The 13,544-nt window shown below is 43.4% G+C and overlaps 1 protein-coding gene across 2 annotated transcripts in view; it reads left to right on the top strand.

The window, feature by feature from the left end:
- DMXL1 (Dmx like 1) overlaps positions 1 to 13,544 on the top strand; it is a 124,662-nt gene that overhangs the window by 48,055 nt on the left and 63,063 nt on the right. For both annotated transcript variants that reach the window (XM_083151607.1, XM_083151608.1), the window contains exons 7-12: positions 1,696 to 1,874; positions 3,533 to 3,722; positions 9,172 to 9,340; positions 11,108 to 11,320; positions 12,354 to 12,610; positions 12,707 to 13,385. In XM_083151607.1, the coding sequence (XP_083007733.1) occupies positions 1,696 to 1,874; positions 3,533 to 3,722; positions 9,172 to 9,340; positions 11,108 to 11,320; positions 12,354 to 12,610; positions 12,707 to 13,385 (1,687 nt within the window). The remainder of the gene's footprint in view (positions 1 to 1,695; positions 1,875 to 3,532; positions 3,723 to 9,171; positions 9,341 to 11,107; positions 11,321 to 12,353; positions 12,611 to 12,706; positions 13,386 to 13,544) is intronic.

Here is a 13,544-nt window from a genome sequence, read left to right as displayed (position 1 = left end):
ATATAAATACATTTTAATTAAATCATTACTCTGTCCACAAATTTTATAATGAACAGCAGCTCCCAATTTGTTTACTGGGTAGCAGTTTTTTTGTCATTCAGCGGGTTTACCTGTGTTTGGGCAAGTGCAGCTCATCCATGAATATTGCACATGTACTTTTCCCTCTTCACTGTTCTTGTAGACACGTGATGCAGAACAGGATATGTACTGTATGTGATCTCCGTGTTCAGGATGCCAGATTACAAACTACTGACCCTGGCTTCCCAACATAGAGAAGCCCGAAACACAGGCTTCGTAATGGATATAGCTCTCTATCCCTACCATCCCCTTGCATCCTGCTCTAACCCTCCCCACTAGAGCTTAAACCCTGTTCCCTGCTATCTAACCCTAACCTTCCCCTACCCACTAGTGCCTGACCCTACCACACCCCACCTACTCATTCATCGAGATGCTGGCTGCCTGTATTGGAACATTAGAATTCAGCTCAGCAGTCCTTTTTACAGCAGTTGCCTTCTTGGCCACATTCATCCTCAATGCCTTTCTGTTTCTGGCATTCTGTTTACACTTTTATCCACACAGTGGTTTATCTGTAGATGTTTTTCCAGAAACTGTATATGCTGACATTACCTCTAGATACAGTTCCTCACAATATCCCAAATAAACTGACTACTGTGGTCACAGAGACCCCCCCCCCCCCTAAACGGGCACTAACCATTAGCCCTCTCAGGATGGGTGAGCTCAGGTATGATTCACTAGCACCTGCACTAAGCAATGTTGACAGAGCATCTTACACCTCCTACCACCTAGACAGGTTTCCCCATATACAAGAGAATAGATACAGAGATTAATACCCCTGTACATATCTCAGAGAGCGCCACACAATTGGAAACACTATATAAATTTTAAATCTATACCAACAATGCATATAAAACTTTTAAATAAAACAAATACACACATATACAAATATTCCCTATAAATTCAGATGCTGGTTAGTAGGTTGGCCAGTGATGGTACAGTAGAGTTTCCAAATTTCTCAGTCAGTTAGAAGAAAGGTATAAATTCTTTGGCTCACTCTTTAGTTATGTACTGCAGAGGGAGTGATTATATAGTATAACAATGCTCCTGAGAAATGAAGAATTGGATTTAAGCTGATGCCGTACAGTAGTCGCTGTTCGCAGACCGCTCTAGCTGCCCCACTCAGCGGCTGTCGCCTGTTGACGAACCGCTGATGCTGTAGTTTGCAGGGAGCGATCTGTTTGCGGTCAGCGTGAATGAAAACACTGAACTGCTGGAAAGCAGCCGTGTTAATTTGCCCCATGTGGTGGTAATCCCCATACACAGGAAGCTCACTGCTGTGCCATATCCGGTTTGACGTAAAAAATATGTTTAATTCACTCATGCTTGTTAATGCAGTACTATTTGCTGTACATTTTGATGTTCATATAACTATTACTATTCCTAATACATTACAAGTGTTTTATAACCCGTGTGTAAATTTCCAACACCAATGCATTAGTGACATTGCACGTCTACATTTACCCACATGTACCTGTAGCAGTTTTATCTTTCATGTATAGTTCCTTTAAAAAAAAACAGCTGTACAATATACCAGAATTGAGGACTTTGTCTAGAGTCCGAATTTTTTTTTTCTCCCTTTTTGATACCTACATTATACATTTTACTCTTTTTCTACAGGATGACTGTCTTGTTAAAGTCTGGTACAATGCTGAAAGCTGGCATTCTGCGGTTACATCTCCAGTTACAAGCCCCGAGAAAGAAGGTCAGGGAGGAATTGACTATTCTTTTATTTACCTTGCTCACCCTCGAGCAGTAAATGGGTTTTCTTGGAGAAAGACAAGTAAATCTATGCCACGGTTAGTATGACATTTTTTTAAGGCTAGTATTAAAGCTATATGTATGACAAATAGTTTTACTACCTATCTCAACTAGAATTCGGATCCATTTGTTGGATGTTAACCAGCCTATCAAAGCCAACTCTGATAGGCTGCAAGCTGTACCCTTCTCCTCAAAGCTCAGTTATATACTGTGGGCATAAGGAAAAGGGCTTGTTGTACAGGAACAGCTGCAATACCAGCACTAAAATACAAAACATAAGGTGTGCCCACATGAAAAGCAGACTTTTGCTGTACCGGCGTTGTATCTAATCACAGTGGGTTAATGTGTTTGCCGATAGATGGTGTGGTGTTTTTTCCTGTTGTGCATGTGTATTGAAGCATGCTCACCTTCTGCACAAAGAAATTGGATAAAAACCTTCGCGCTGATCTGGAGGAATCCATCATGCACCTGACTGCGCAAAACAACTGTCCAGGAAGTGATGCTGTTCACTACACATGCGCAACTGGGAAAAATGCCGCACCATCTATCGGCAAACACATTAACCCACTGCTATTAGATACAACACTGCTACAGCAAAAGTCTCCTTTTCATTTGGGCACCCCTTTATATATCACTGAGAAACACCTTCCAAATATTAACAAATCTAAGCTGTAAAGATTCTCGTTAAACATCTAAGTTATTACATTTTAATTTATCCCTTGAAATAAATATTAACTTGCTATTCTTAAGTTTAACTTGGCTCTGCAGTGCTGTCCGTTTGTGATGTTGAACTAAATGGTTCCTTATAAACAAGCTGGTATTGGTCAGTTGAAATGGATACCAGCCAACTGTTGTTGTTTTGCAGAATGTTAGAAATGTGTTCCAGAACAATTTCGTCTCCGTAAAAAAAAATTGACTATATTTTCTTAGTAACATTCCTGGACAACTTTGTGTCTGCAGCTTACTCCTCCGTTACCTGCCAGTGGGAGCGAGTCCACCCAGTATGAGGTTGATTTAATTAAGGATGAGTTGGCTCACCTGCAAGTAATTGTGCACATATGCAGCACTTATGTAGCACCAGACTTGCTGATTTTTATGCTGCGTGCAAAGTTCTGCGACAGGCAACATTGGGTAAATTGCACGTGCCTTTGCCATTTGCACCACATCTTGCCATTTGCACCTGATTGCTTTGACTGAAAAGAGGCAACTGTGCTGAACTGAAGACCGATCCTATCCACATAAGTTTATTATTCTAATCATTGTTATTCATAGAGCTCCTTTACATTCAGCACGCTTTTCCAGAGAATATTCAACCATTGATTTCATCTTCCAGCAGTTGTGAATAGAATGCTTCTGTTCAGCTCTTTTGAATAGGACTGAACAGAGTGAGTCATCCTGCGCTGCATCTGCCTTCAACTATACAGTGTTGTCTGGCATCGGCTAAAATCAACCCTGCTGTATACACTGTTGCTGTATCTTCCCTGATAACACACTTGCTTTATATATTGTTGAATGTAGATAAGAAAAGACTTTGCGCAAGGTGTGCAATTCACATATTATGTAAAGGGTAAAGTTATTAAGTGTGTTCTTCTTTTACTCCATTGTTTAATCAGAGTTGATTTGCAAAATTATCTTTGATACATATGTCTTACATTCATAATTGTGAGAATTGAGGCCTTTCCCTTTTGTTTTATAGGGGCTCTGTGTGTAATGTCCTGCTGACCTGCTGCAAAGACAATGTTTGTCGTCTATGGGCGGAGACCTTACTACCCAATGACAGTCTTTTATATGGAGATGGGTTCGAACAAAAAGTTGAGCCTGACAGCTTAAATAACAACTTCAAAAGAAATCCTTCTAGTAAAGAGCGTGTGCAGAGTGCGCTAGAGGTAAGAGCTGCGAGGCTTCACGTTTCTTATTTGGCTTAGGATAATAGAAATATTTGGGACAGGGTTTTAGTTGGAATTGTGGAAAACCAGCCCTCTCCTCTATGGACCTGCATTTTTAACCTTTTGAAAATGACCTTGAATTACACAACACTAATTCAATGTCAGGGGCACGGCTGTCGAGCTAGCACGACAGCCGTGCCCCTGTCCCGTTCTCGGTCAGCTCGCCTGGAGCTTGGCAGTCGGGATTCAATGTCCCGGGCGGCGAGAAGGGGGCATGGCCGCGAGTTGATGACGGAAATAGACGAGCTCCGGCCGGGAGGTCGCTTATTACCGGCTTTTCTCGGCAGAACGTACTCGACAGCTTGTGATGTCGGGCTCATTCTGCGGAGAAACCCTGTTATATGCTGTAGGGGAAGACCACATTGAATAGGGCCCCGCAGCCATCTCCCCCGTCGGGAGATGGCTGCGGGAGGTCGACAAAGATTTAATATCCCCCCAAAATCTCCTCTCCGCTATGGAAGCCTTCCCAGAGCAAGTCTAAATATTAATTTGGCATTAAAATTTGGCAGGTTTGGCTCTCAATTCTGTGTTTTTTATAATCGTGTATTGACAACTGCTTAAATCGGTTTCTCTCAAGGGCCATATGTATCAATCCTCAAAAAGTGATGAAGTGGAGAGTGACAACCCAGCCTGAAACATGTTTTTTTTTTCTTTTGTAAAATAATGTGTAGTATATATATCTATTCATATTTTATTGCTTCTTTGTAGTTTTCTTAATAGTGTTACTCTTGGTACTTGTGTATTATAGCAGCGCCCATCGCATCGCATACCATAAGGCATGCGATGCGACGCGATATTGTACAATGTCATACAATTTTTAAATTGTATGCCATACAATGCGATGCGATTAAAAATTGGGTACTCTTTACCTAGCACGGCGCCCACGATCTTGATCGTGGGCATCGTGAGGTAAAAAATCGTGTCGGTCGCGTCGTATGCGGGCTAAAGGTGCCCGCACGCGACGCGATGTCCACGATTTCCCATTGAAAACCATGTTAAACATGGACATCGTGTCGGTCGCGTCGCGGCCGGCTATAAATGTGCACACGATGGCCGCGACGCGATGCCCACGATTTGCCATAGGAATTAATGTTAAAAGACCCGATGGACACGATTTTCAGGTTAAATGGCTGAATGGACCCGATTTTAGCATAGGAAACAATGTTAAATGGGCCTTAGAGCCCAAATACTTACCCTGAACTCTGAAATGGCCCCCCCAATTTTTTACGCCACCCCACGATCAACGTGAACCCGAAGCGTGGCGAGCGCAGCGAGCCCGCGAGGGGCGGCGGTACGCGTCCTCCGACCTTTTCATACCCCCACTATCCACGTCGGCGTGGAGTTGAGAATAGAATAGTGTGGCGAGCGTAGCGAGCCCCGCGAGGGGACGCGGATACCTTCACAGCTAGACGCGTCCCCTCGCGGGCTTCACAGGTGTCCGTGGCGACGCGGACACCTGTGAAGCCCGCGAGGGGACGCGTTTACCTGTGAAGGTATCCGCGTCCCCTCGCGGGGCTCGCTGCGCTCGCCACGCTTCAGGCTCGGTGGCTCGCTGCGCTCGCCACACTATTCTATTCTCAACTCCACGCCGACGTGGATAGTGGGGGTATGAAAAGGTCGGAGGACGCGTACCGCCGCCCCTCGTGGGCTCACTGCGCTCGCCACGCTTCGGGTTCACGTTGATCGTGGGGTGGCGTAAAAAATTGGGGGGGCCATTTCAGAGTTCAGGGTAAGTATTTGGGCTGTAAAGCCCATTTAACATTGTTTGCTATGGTAAAATCGGGTCCATTCAGCCATTTAACCTGAAAATCGTGTCCATCGGGCCTATTAACATTAATTCCTATGGCAAATCGTGGGCATCGTGTGCACATTTATGGCCGGCCGCGACGCGACCGACGCGATTTCCATGTTTAACATGGGTTTCAATGGGAAATCGTGGGCATCGCGTCGGTCGCGTCGCGTGCAGACATAAATGTACCCGCGATGGGCGCCGTGCTAGGTAAAGAGTACCAAAAATTGTATAAGCACCCTAATGGGTGCTTACAATGTTAAATGCACCCCCACGCCACCCCCCCACTATAAACGTGAACCCGAAGCGTGGCGAGCCCGCGAGGGGCGGCGGTACGCTTCCTCCGACCTTTTCATACCCCCACTATCCACGTCGGCGTGGAGTTGAGAATAGAAAGTGTGGCGAGCGCAGCGAGCCACCGAGCCCGAAGCGTGGCAAGCGCACGCGGATACCTTCACAGGTATCGGCGTCCCCTCGCGGGCTTCACAGGTATCCACGTCCCCTCGCTGCGCTCGCCACGATTCGGGCTCGCTGCGCTCGCCACACTTTCTATTCTCAACTCCACGCCGACGTGGATAGTGGGGGTATGAAAAGGTCGGGGGATGCGTACCGCCGCACACATTTATAGTGGGTGGGGGGTGGCGTGGGGGTGCATTTAACATTGTAAGCACCCTTTAGGGTGCTTATACAATGTTTCATCGCATAGGGGGCAAAAATCGCGTCGCATCGAGTGCATGGCATGCGATGCGATAAAAACATTGCGCGATGTACATCAGGGGCGCCGCTATAATACACAAGTACCTTACTCTTTTTCACTTGAATGTGGTGCAAGAGCTATCCAGAGACTGCCTCACCACAGCAGTGAGATGCCCCTGATCAGCATCTACTCTGGTATCAATGCCTCAGCCAGAAATGCTGTGCATGTTTCCAGACTGTATGTTTATTGTACTGACTGAATCAAACAATTGTGTTTACAAATTTTAGGTAGCATCTGTTGAATCTCACTGTTAGTGCTTCCCATCAGGAATGAAGCAAGCTTGGAGTGTTTGTTTTTGTGTTTTATCAATGATGCTTTGATTCCTTCAAGTCTCCTTCTTAGCAGAGTTTATAGCAAGAGCTATTTGTACCTGTATTAAATGTATAGACAGACTCCGGTTGCTAAGTAACCTTTCAAGGACGTTATGAAATGTGGATGTATGTTTTGGATTAAGGTTCAGGGATCTGTTTAGAGCTCCAGTTTTATTTTTAAGGGGCTTTAAAATTAGCAATTAATGTCTGTGTAACGTGAAAAATAGAATTTCTTACTATTTTGCAGTCATTTATTTGAATGCTTCCATGATTTATAGATTGGCACTTTTATAAACACATTTAGCCTGTGGAATTGGATCAATTGATTTACGGAACAGAAATATTCTTTTCCTGTTTAGCCTTTTTTAATATATATTCTTCTTTGTCAGATGTATTGTTTTATGTAGCATTTTGTTTCAGTAGCTGTTTTGATCTGCGTTAATATTCTGAATCCAGTATTAAACCACTGAAGCTTTGCTTTTTCAACGCAGAGTATTGTATAGAGGTGGCAATACACTGTTTAGTCTTCTCGCAGCAGTGTAGAACCAGCAGGTCCCCCTTGAGCCCCCCTGGACCTTCCCAGGCGTCAGGGTCCCATATATTGCAAGCGGTTCTTTTGCAGCGGATCTCACATGCAGTCTCAGCAAAGTTTGCTGGAGGTTGCCCTATCTGACCGATCCTACATGCATCAGAAGCAACCTAGGGAATGGATATAAAGCACATGTGATTTGCACAATTTAACTTGAATTTTCAGCCCGATCTGTCGGAATCGGGTGAATTCGGCCAAATCATACTAGTGTATGGCCACCTTAAGACTAGGATTCATTTCTTGCTTTCTGTCTTTTTCTTAATAAAATAAATAAAAAAAAACCCAGTAGATAAGTTATTGTAAACAGCAGTAGATAATGCATTGTTTATATTTGTACTTTATGCTAGAATGCATTTGCATCCTGTTATCCGCATCAGGAAGTTATGTAAAATGTTCATCTTTGTAGACTAATGGTGTGTACACACGGTCAGATACTATCACAATCAGATCGGATCGTGGATAGTATCTGAAGGCACATCCGATTTGCATACAAGTCTGACTAAATAGTGGAGATCTGCACTATATGGTCAAGGCAGACAATACTTTCTGCCTTGCGATATGTGAACGCGCATTGGAATCGGATCGGGATCTGAAGGGTTAAAACCCTTGCAATCTGCTTCCGATCCGATGTTGACTATATCGTCAACATCGGAAGGCAAAAGGTACCGTGTGTACACACCATAACACCTGAAAAATGTTTCAAGAAAGATTATTTTCCGATTGATTTGTGTGTTTTCATAACCTGTATCTTGGGTATTGTGTTTAGTAGTATAGATAATGGCCATGTTTATCTATATAAAGCTGTGTACACACGGGGGAGATTTCAGCACATATCGCTGGCAATATGGTCGCCAGTGATTTCATGTGCTGTGAGATAAATCGCTGGGATACGCTCCTGCTCCCAGCCCTTCATGGTCGCAGGATCATGCTCCTCCGATTATAGCTAAAAATGGCTGGTCGCTGGTGCACAATGGACTGTGCACCAGCGACCAGTGATTTCTAGTCAAAATGAGGTAGAGACAGAATGGTACAGAATAGCTTGCAATTTTCAGCCAAAATTGCTAGTCGCTGATGAAAACGGTACACTGAGCAATATATTGCTGAGAGATATTGCCAGTACACTGAGTAATATATTGCTGAGCGATTTTAAGCCAAAATCGCTCAGCAACCAAATCGCACCGTGTGTACACAGCATTACATAGTCCCATTAATTTCTGTCTACCAGATGCAGACTAGAGGTAAGCCCCGAACACCAAAAAGCTCTCAGTGGCTGCTAAGGACAAAAAGTGGTGCGGAGAAGATATATCCAAATAAAAAGGAAGGTAGAGAGTAGGGGTCCCAGGAGAGAGAGGAGGTGATGGTGACAGGGCAGGGAGAGAGTGGACAAAATGTAGGGCAAAGGAGGGTGCAGGGAGAGAAAGGGAACTAGGTGCTAGGACAGAAAGGAGGGGATCCTAAGAGAGGAGAAGGGACAAATTAGCAGCTCAAAAAGGAGGGATCCCAGGTGAGAAATGAAAAACCAACTACTGCACAGTAGGGAGAGAAGGGAGAACTAGTGAGAGAAAAATAAACGCACAGTAGCTAGCAGCCCGGCTATTGATGGGTCCAAAAAATACTATTTAATTATAATGGTGCAGTGTTTTTAATGTTTTCTACAAACTGTTAATATGAACACTTATGTTTCCTTATACCCTGAGCTATATTGAGATGTCTTTGTATCCCTGCAGCAGTGGGACAGAGCATGTGTGGCTAGTTGCATCATTTGACATTTTAAATTGTTCTCTCACACCCTCAGAGTATAGCTTGTATAAGACATATTCTGTTCATATTGGATTGTTATGCTAGTTCTTATCCTTGTCTTATTTTAATGACTTGAAATTTTTGTTATTTCTTAACACAAGGATCCTTTTTTTTTTCTTTTCTTTTTTTTTCTCTGGGGACAGCTAAATTTGAGGCATTTTCGTAGAGGCAGGAGGAAATCATCGGCATTAGTAGCACATACTGGTTACCCACCTAACCTGCAGGATGCCCATGAGGTTCATCGGAATACACCTTTCCATGGAAATGCACTTTGTCATTTTCACATTGCTGCCAGCATCAACCCAGCAACAGGTGAGCCAAAACTAAAAATGTAAAAGTTGTCCAGTATGTGTATGGCCGCTCTTTGGGACAGGACACATATGTTTTTTTTTTTTAAGCGTTAACCATTTACACTGAAAAAAACAGGTTGATTTTGCCATGTAATTGATTGCTGCTTTAAAAAATGTGAAAACTCTCCCATGGGGGTTGATTTATTAAGTGGTGATCGGGGAATGTGCGCTATCCCCGTGCATTATGGCAGGGGATAGCGATGATCTATGACATCCGCTGTGCGGGTTTTTAATGTGCGGCAGTGTTGGGCAGGAGGCATAGTCTATGGACAATATGTTATACTGCGGGGCTGCCTCCTATCAAATGTATGAACGGTCATCATTGCTGACCGTTCTGCCCCTTGCAGCTATCGACTTCAACAGCTGCAGATGGCGAGGCCCTATGCCCACAGCAGTGACAGCGCTGTCCCTGCTGCTGGCTCTAAGCTGCGCTGGGGATCTTGTGTGAGTAGCGAGATCCCACGCATGCCCAGTCCAGCCGGCCAGGGGGACTGAGGCAGGGCGTTTGTGTTAACTGATGCACTGTCAGCAGGAGGAGGCATCATGTGTCTACTGTTTGACTGTGTCAACCTTTTCACCATGTCGACCTAATACATGTTGATTTATTGACTTTGTATCTAATAATCCACACACTTACAACGTGTAAAAAGTTAACAAAACAAGAAGAAAAGTGGCTTACAGTCCAGAACTTTGCAAGACATGGAAATGGTCTTTAAACATCATGTAATAACCTATTAAGTAGCAGTGCGACACAGAACCCCCAAGGATTAGGTGCAGTAGATGATGGGTTAAGTAAAGGCCAGGAAAGCACATGAATCAAGAGTTCCCTGCTCTTGAGAGTTTACAATCTATAAGGGAGAGATGGACACATGCAGAAGACCGTAAGCATGGGGTAATCTGTTTGGGATTGAGAGCTGAAAGGCTTTTAGAACAAAGTGGTTGTTTAGAGCATGTATGAGGATTTGTAGAAAGGTGGAGATCTGAGAGGGGGGGGGGGGGGGGGGGGAGTCCCAAAGGTAGGTAGCAGTATGGGCAAAATCTTAAAAGCAAGAGAGGGAGAAAGTAACGAGTTGAGTGAAGAGGTGCCATTGATTTGTAGAGTTTAGACGGAGGGAGTATGAATTCCGACATCAGTGTAATGACTCGGAATCCCGACTGTCGGGCATCCGTATGAAGAGCCTAATGTAATACATGCCAGTAGGAGAGGATTGGGTAAGGCCTTTATAAGACATTGAGAGAACTCACTTCAGGATTCTGAAGGGGAAGGATTGCCAGTGTAGGGATTATAGGAGAGGGTCTTATACCCCTTTTCCACAGACATTAAAATCCTGGGGTTTTTCACATGAATGTGCGCCTACCTGGGTAAAGTGACCTAGGATATTTACCCTGGTCACAAGCAGGGTTTTCATCGGCTCTTTCCCAGTGCCGCTGGTCAACTAGACACTCTTATAAATATCGTTCAGTTACCTCATCGGCACACCCTGAACATTTACTTGCATGTTCAGCCGATAAGGAGTGGTAAGGGGGCCGTTAACAATGTGCGCACGGTTATTGATCTGTAGTGTGCACACAACTTTTTATTTTAAAAAGCTATTGCTCAAAAGGGCCCTTCTGAGCAATTATCTTTTAAAATGTCGTCCAATTTGCATGGGGTTTAAGAAAACACAATTTCCGTTTGCTTTTGTTTTTCTAAATATTAAAGTACTACTTTGTGTATTTATCCCTGTAGACATTCCTCTACTTCCTTCCATCTCATCAATGAGTCTTGGAGAGACTGAAGAAAAAAGTGGACCTTTTGTTGTACATTGGCTAAATAACAAGGAGTTGCATTTTTCTTTGTCTATGGAAGTCTTCCTTCAACAGCTCAAGAAGAGCTTTGAACAACAATCTTCTGAAGCTAGTTCAGATGAAATAAACCAGGATGAAGGGAATTCAGACGAAGGTACCTCTGTCAAATACAATCACTATCATGCCAGTCTAGTAGGATGATTGACAGTGCATAACAGGATATGTATTTCAGAATAAGTCAACTAGTTTTTTTCAAATTTAATAGTCAACCCAGACTGACTTAGATTTGCGAGGAGGGTAAAAATCATTTGATAGTCGGTGGGGATTGAATGGCAAATTGAAGTTTAAAGAGCACCTCACAAAGGGCCTAATACAGACCTTATTTCACAGCCTCCTTTTTTCTAAAATGGACAATATTATGTGCACTGCGGGTGAGGCAGATGTAATATTAGAGTGTTTTGCCCCATCACACGGTGCGACCGTGCCTTTATGCTGAGCAATCTTGTTATGCACAGATTGCTCAGCACACAACGATGTGTCCTGGCCAGTGTTCTCTGGTAAGAGAACACTGGGGGTGACTAGATTTGGGTGCCGGACAGTTTCCCGACAGTTGGGATCCCGACAGTCATTACCCCGACGTCGGGATCCCGACTGTCAAAACCCCGACACTTGGGGTCCCGACGGGTACTGGCTATTCTCCCTCGTTGGGGTCCACGACCACCATAGAGGGAGATTAGAATAGGTGGCGAGCGTATCGAGCCACCGTGCCCACAGCGTGGTGAGCACAGTGATCCAAATTGAAATCTAAATTGAAATTTACGCTGCACAGAAACAAAATAATCAAACTCTCTCTCTACATGTGACATCTGTCCCGCCTGCAATGCAGTATGGTTTTGTCCATTTGAGGAAAAAAGTGCTTTGCAATCAGGTCTGAATAAGAGCGCTGAGGTGAAGTGCTGGTTCAGATTCTAGTAGGTTTTGCATTACTTTTAAGTGCTAGATTTTTGTATGGCTATTTTCTATGATATATATTTTTTTTTATTTAATATCCTGTTTGTAAGAAAGTACCATAGAAATGTTTCAGTAATATGTCTGCATATGTAATGTTTAATGATTAATTATTAACTAGATTTATTGTAAGTACTGTGCTGTATGTTGGTAATACACAAATTCTTCTCTGTGTTTAGATGATGATTATATGGGAGGAGTTGATGCCAAATTGCCTGCTGGGAAAAAGGAAGTGAATGGTGATAAATCAGTCTCAAATTCATCCTTCATGTCTTTCCCGTCATCAGTAATTGATCATGAAATTGAAGTCCTGCTTTCAGAGTGGAATAAAAACCCAGACATGCTTTTTAGTATCCATCCTGTGGATGGCTCTCTGCTGGTATGGCATGTTGATTGGCTGGATGAGTATCAGCCTGGCATGTTTCGGCAGGTGCAGGTAGTTATGTTTTTGTAATGACTTAAAATGGAAAGCAAAATGATAAAATGTGAACATTTAAAAAAATAAAGTTTAATTCATACTTTGTTATTTTAGGTGTCCTTTTCTTGTAGAATTCCTGTAGCTTTTCCTACTGGAGATGCCAATTCGCTTTGCAGGAGCATTGTGATGTATGCCAGTACAAAAAATGTAGACTTGGCCATTCAACAGGGCAAACAGAAGCCGCCGGGTGTGGCACGTTCCTCATCAATGCTAATTTCAGCTGGGCAAAATAAACCCTCCAATAGTTTAAAACTGAGTATTTTCACTCCTAATGTGTTGATGATCTCTAAGCATGCTGACGGATCACTGAATCAGTGGCAGGTTAGCTTTGCCGAAGAATCCGCTTTTTCAACTGTGCTCAGCATTTCTCATAAGTCCCGATACTGTGGTCATCGTTTTCATCTTAATGACTTAGCCTGCCATTCTGTACTGCCTCTACTGCTGACCACTTCTCATCATAACTCTCCACACCCATTGGAGGTTGATGGAGGTAATGTGTCACATGACTCTTTGCGAGGAGACCGCTCTACTAATCAGAATGCAATAGCAGAATCCGACCCATGCGAGGATACAAATGCAGTGCACAGTGAACTTATCCTTTGGCGTGTGGATCCTGTCGGACCATTGTCCTTTTCTGGTGGTGTCTCTGAGCTGGCGCGTATTAATTCTCTTCACATCTCTGCTTTCTCCAATGTGGCATGGTTGCCTACTCTTATACCAAGTCATTGTTTAGGCAAGTACATCTAATACTAAAACAGACCTTACTCCACTAATACTACATATGTCAGTGATCTACAAAGTTCATGGTTTTTTTAATGATTTATCTATTAAAAAATAAAAATGTAATTAAATTATAAATTAAATTGATCGTTTGCAATGTTTAAAAAATTCT

Source organism: Crinia signifera, chromosome 1 (genome assembly GCF_055691185.1).
Source record: "Crinia signifera chromosome 1, ASM5569118v1, whole genome shotgun sequence".
NCBI lineage: Eukaryota > Metazoa > Chordata > Amphibia > Anura > Myobatrachidae > Crinia > Crinia signifera.
This window is presented reverse-complemented; position numbering and strand designations above follow the sequence as displayed.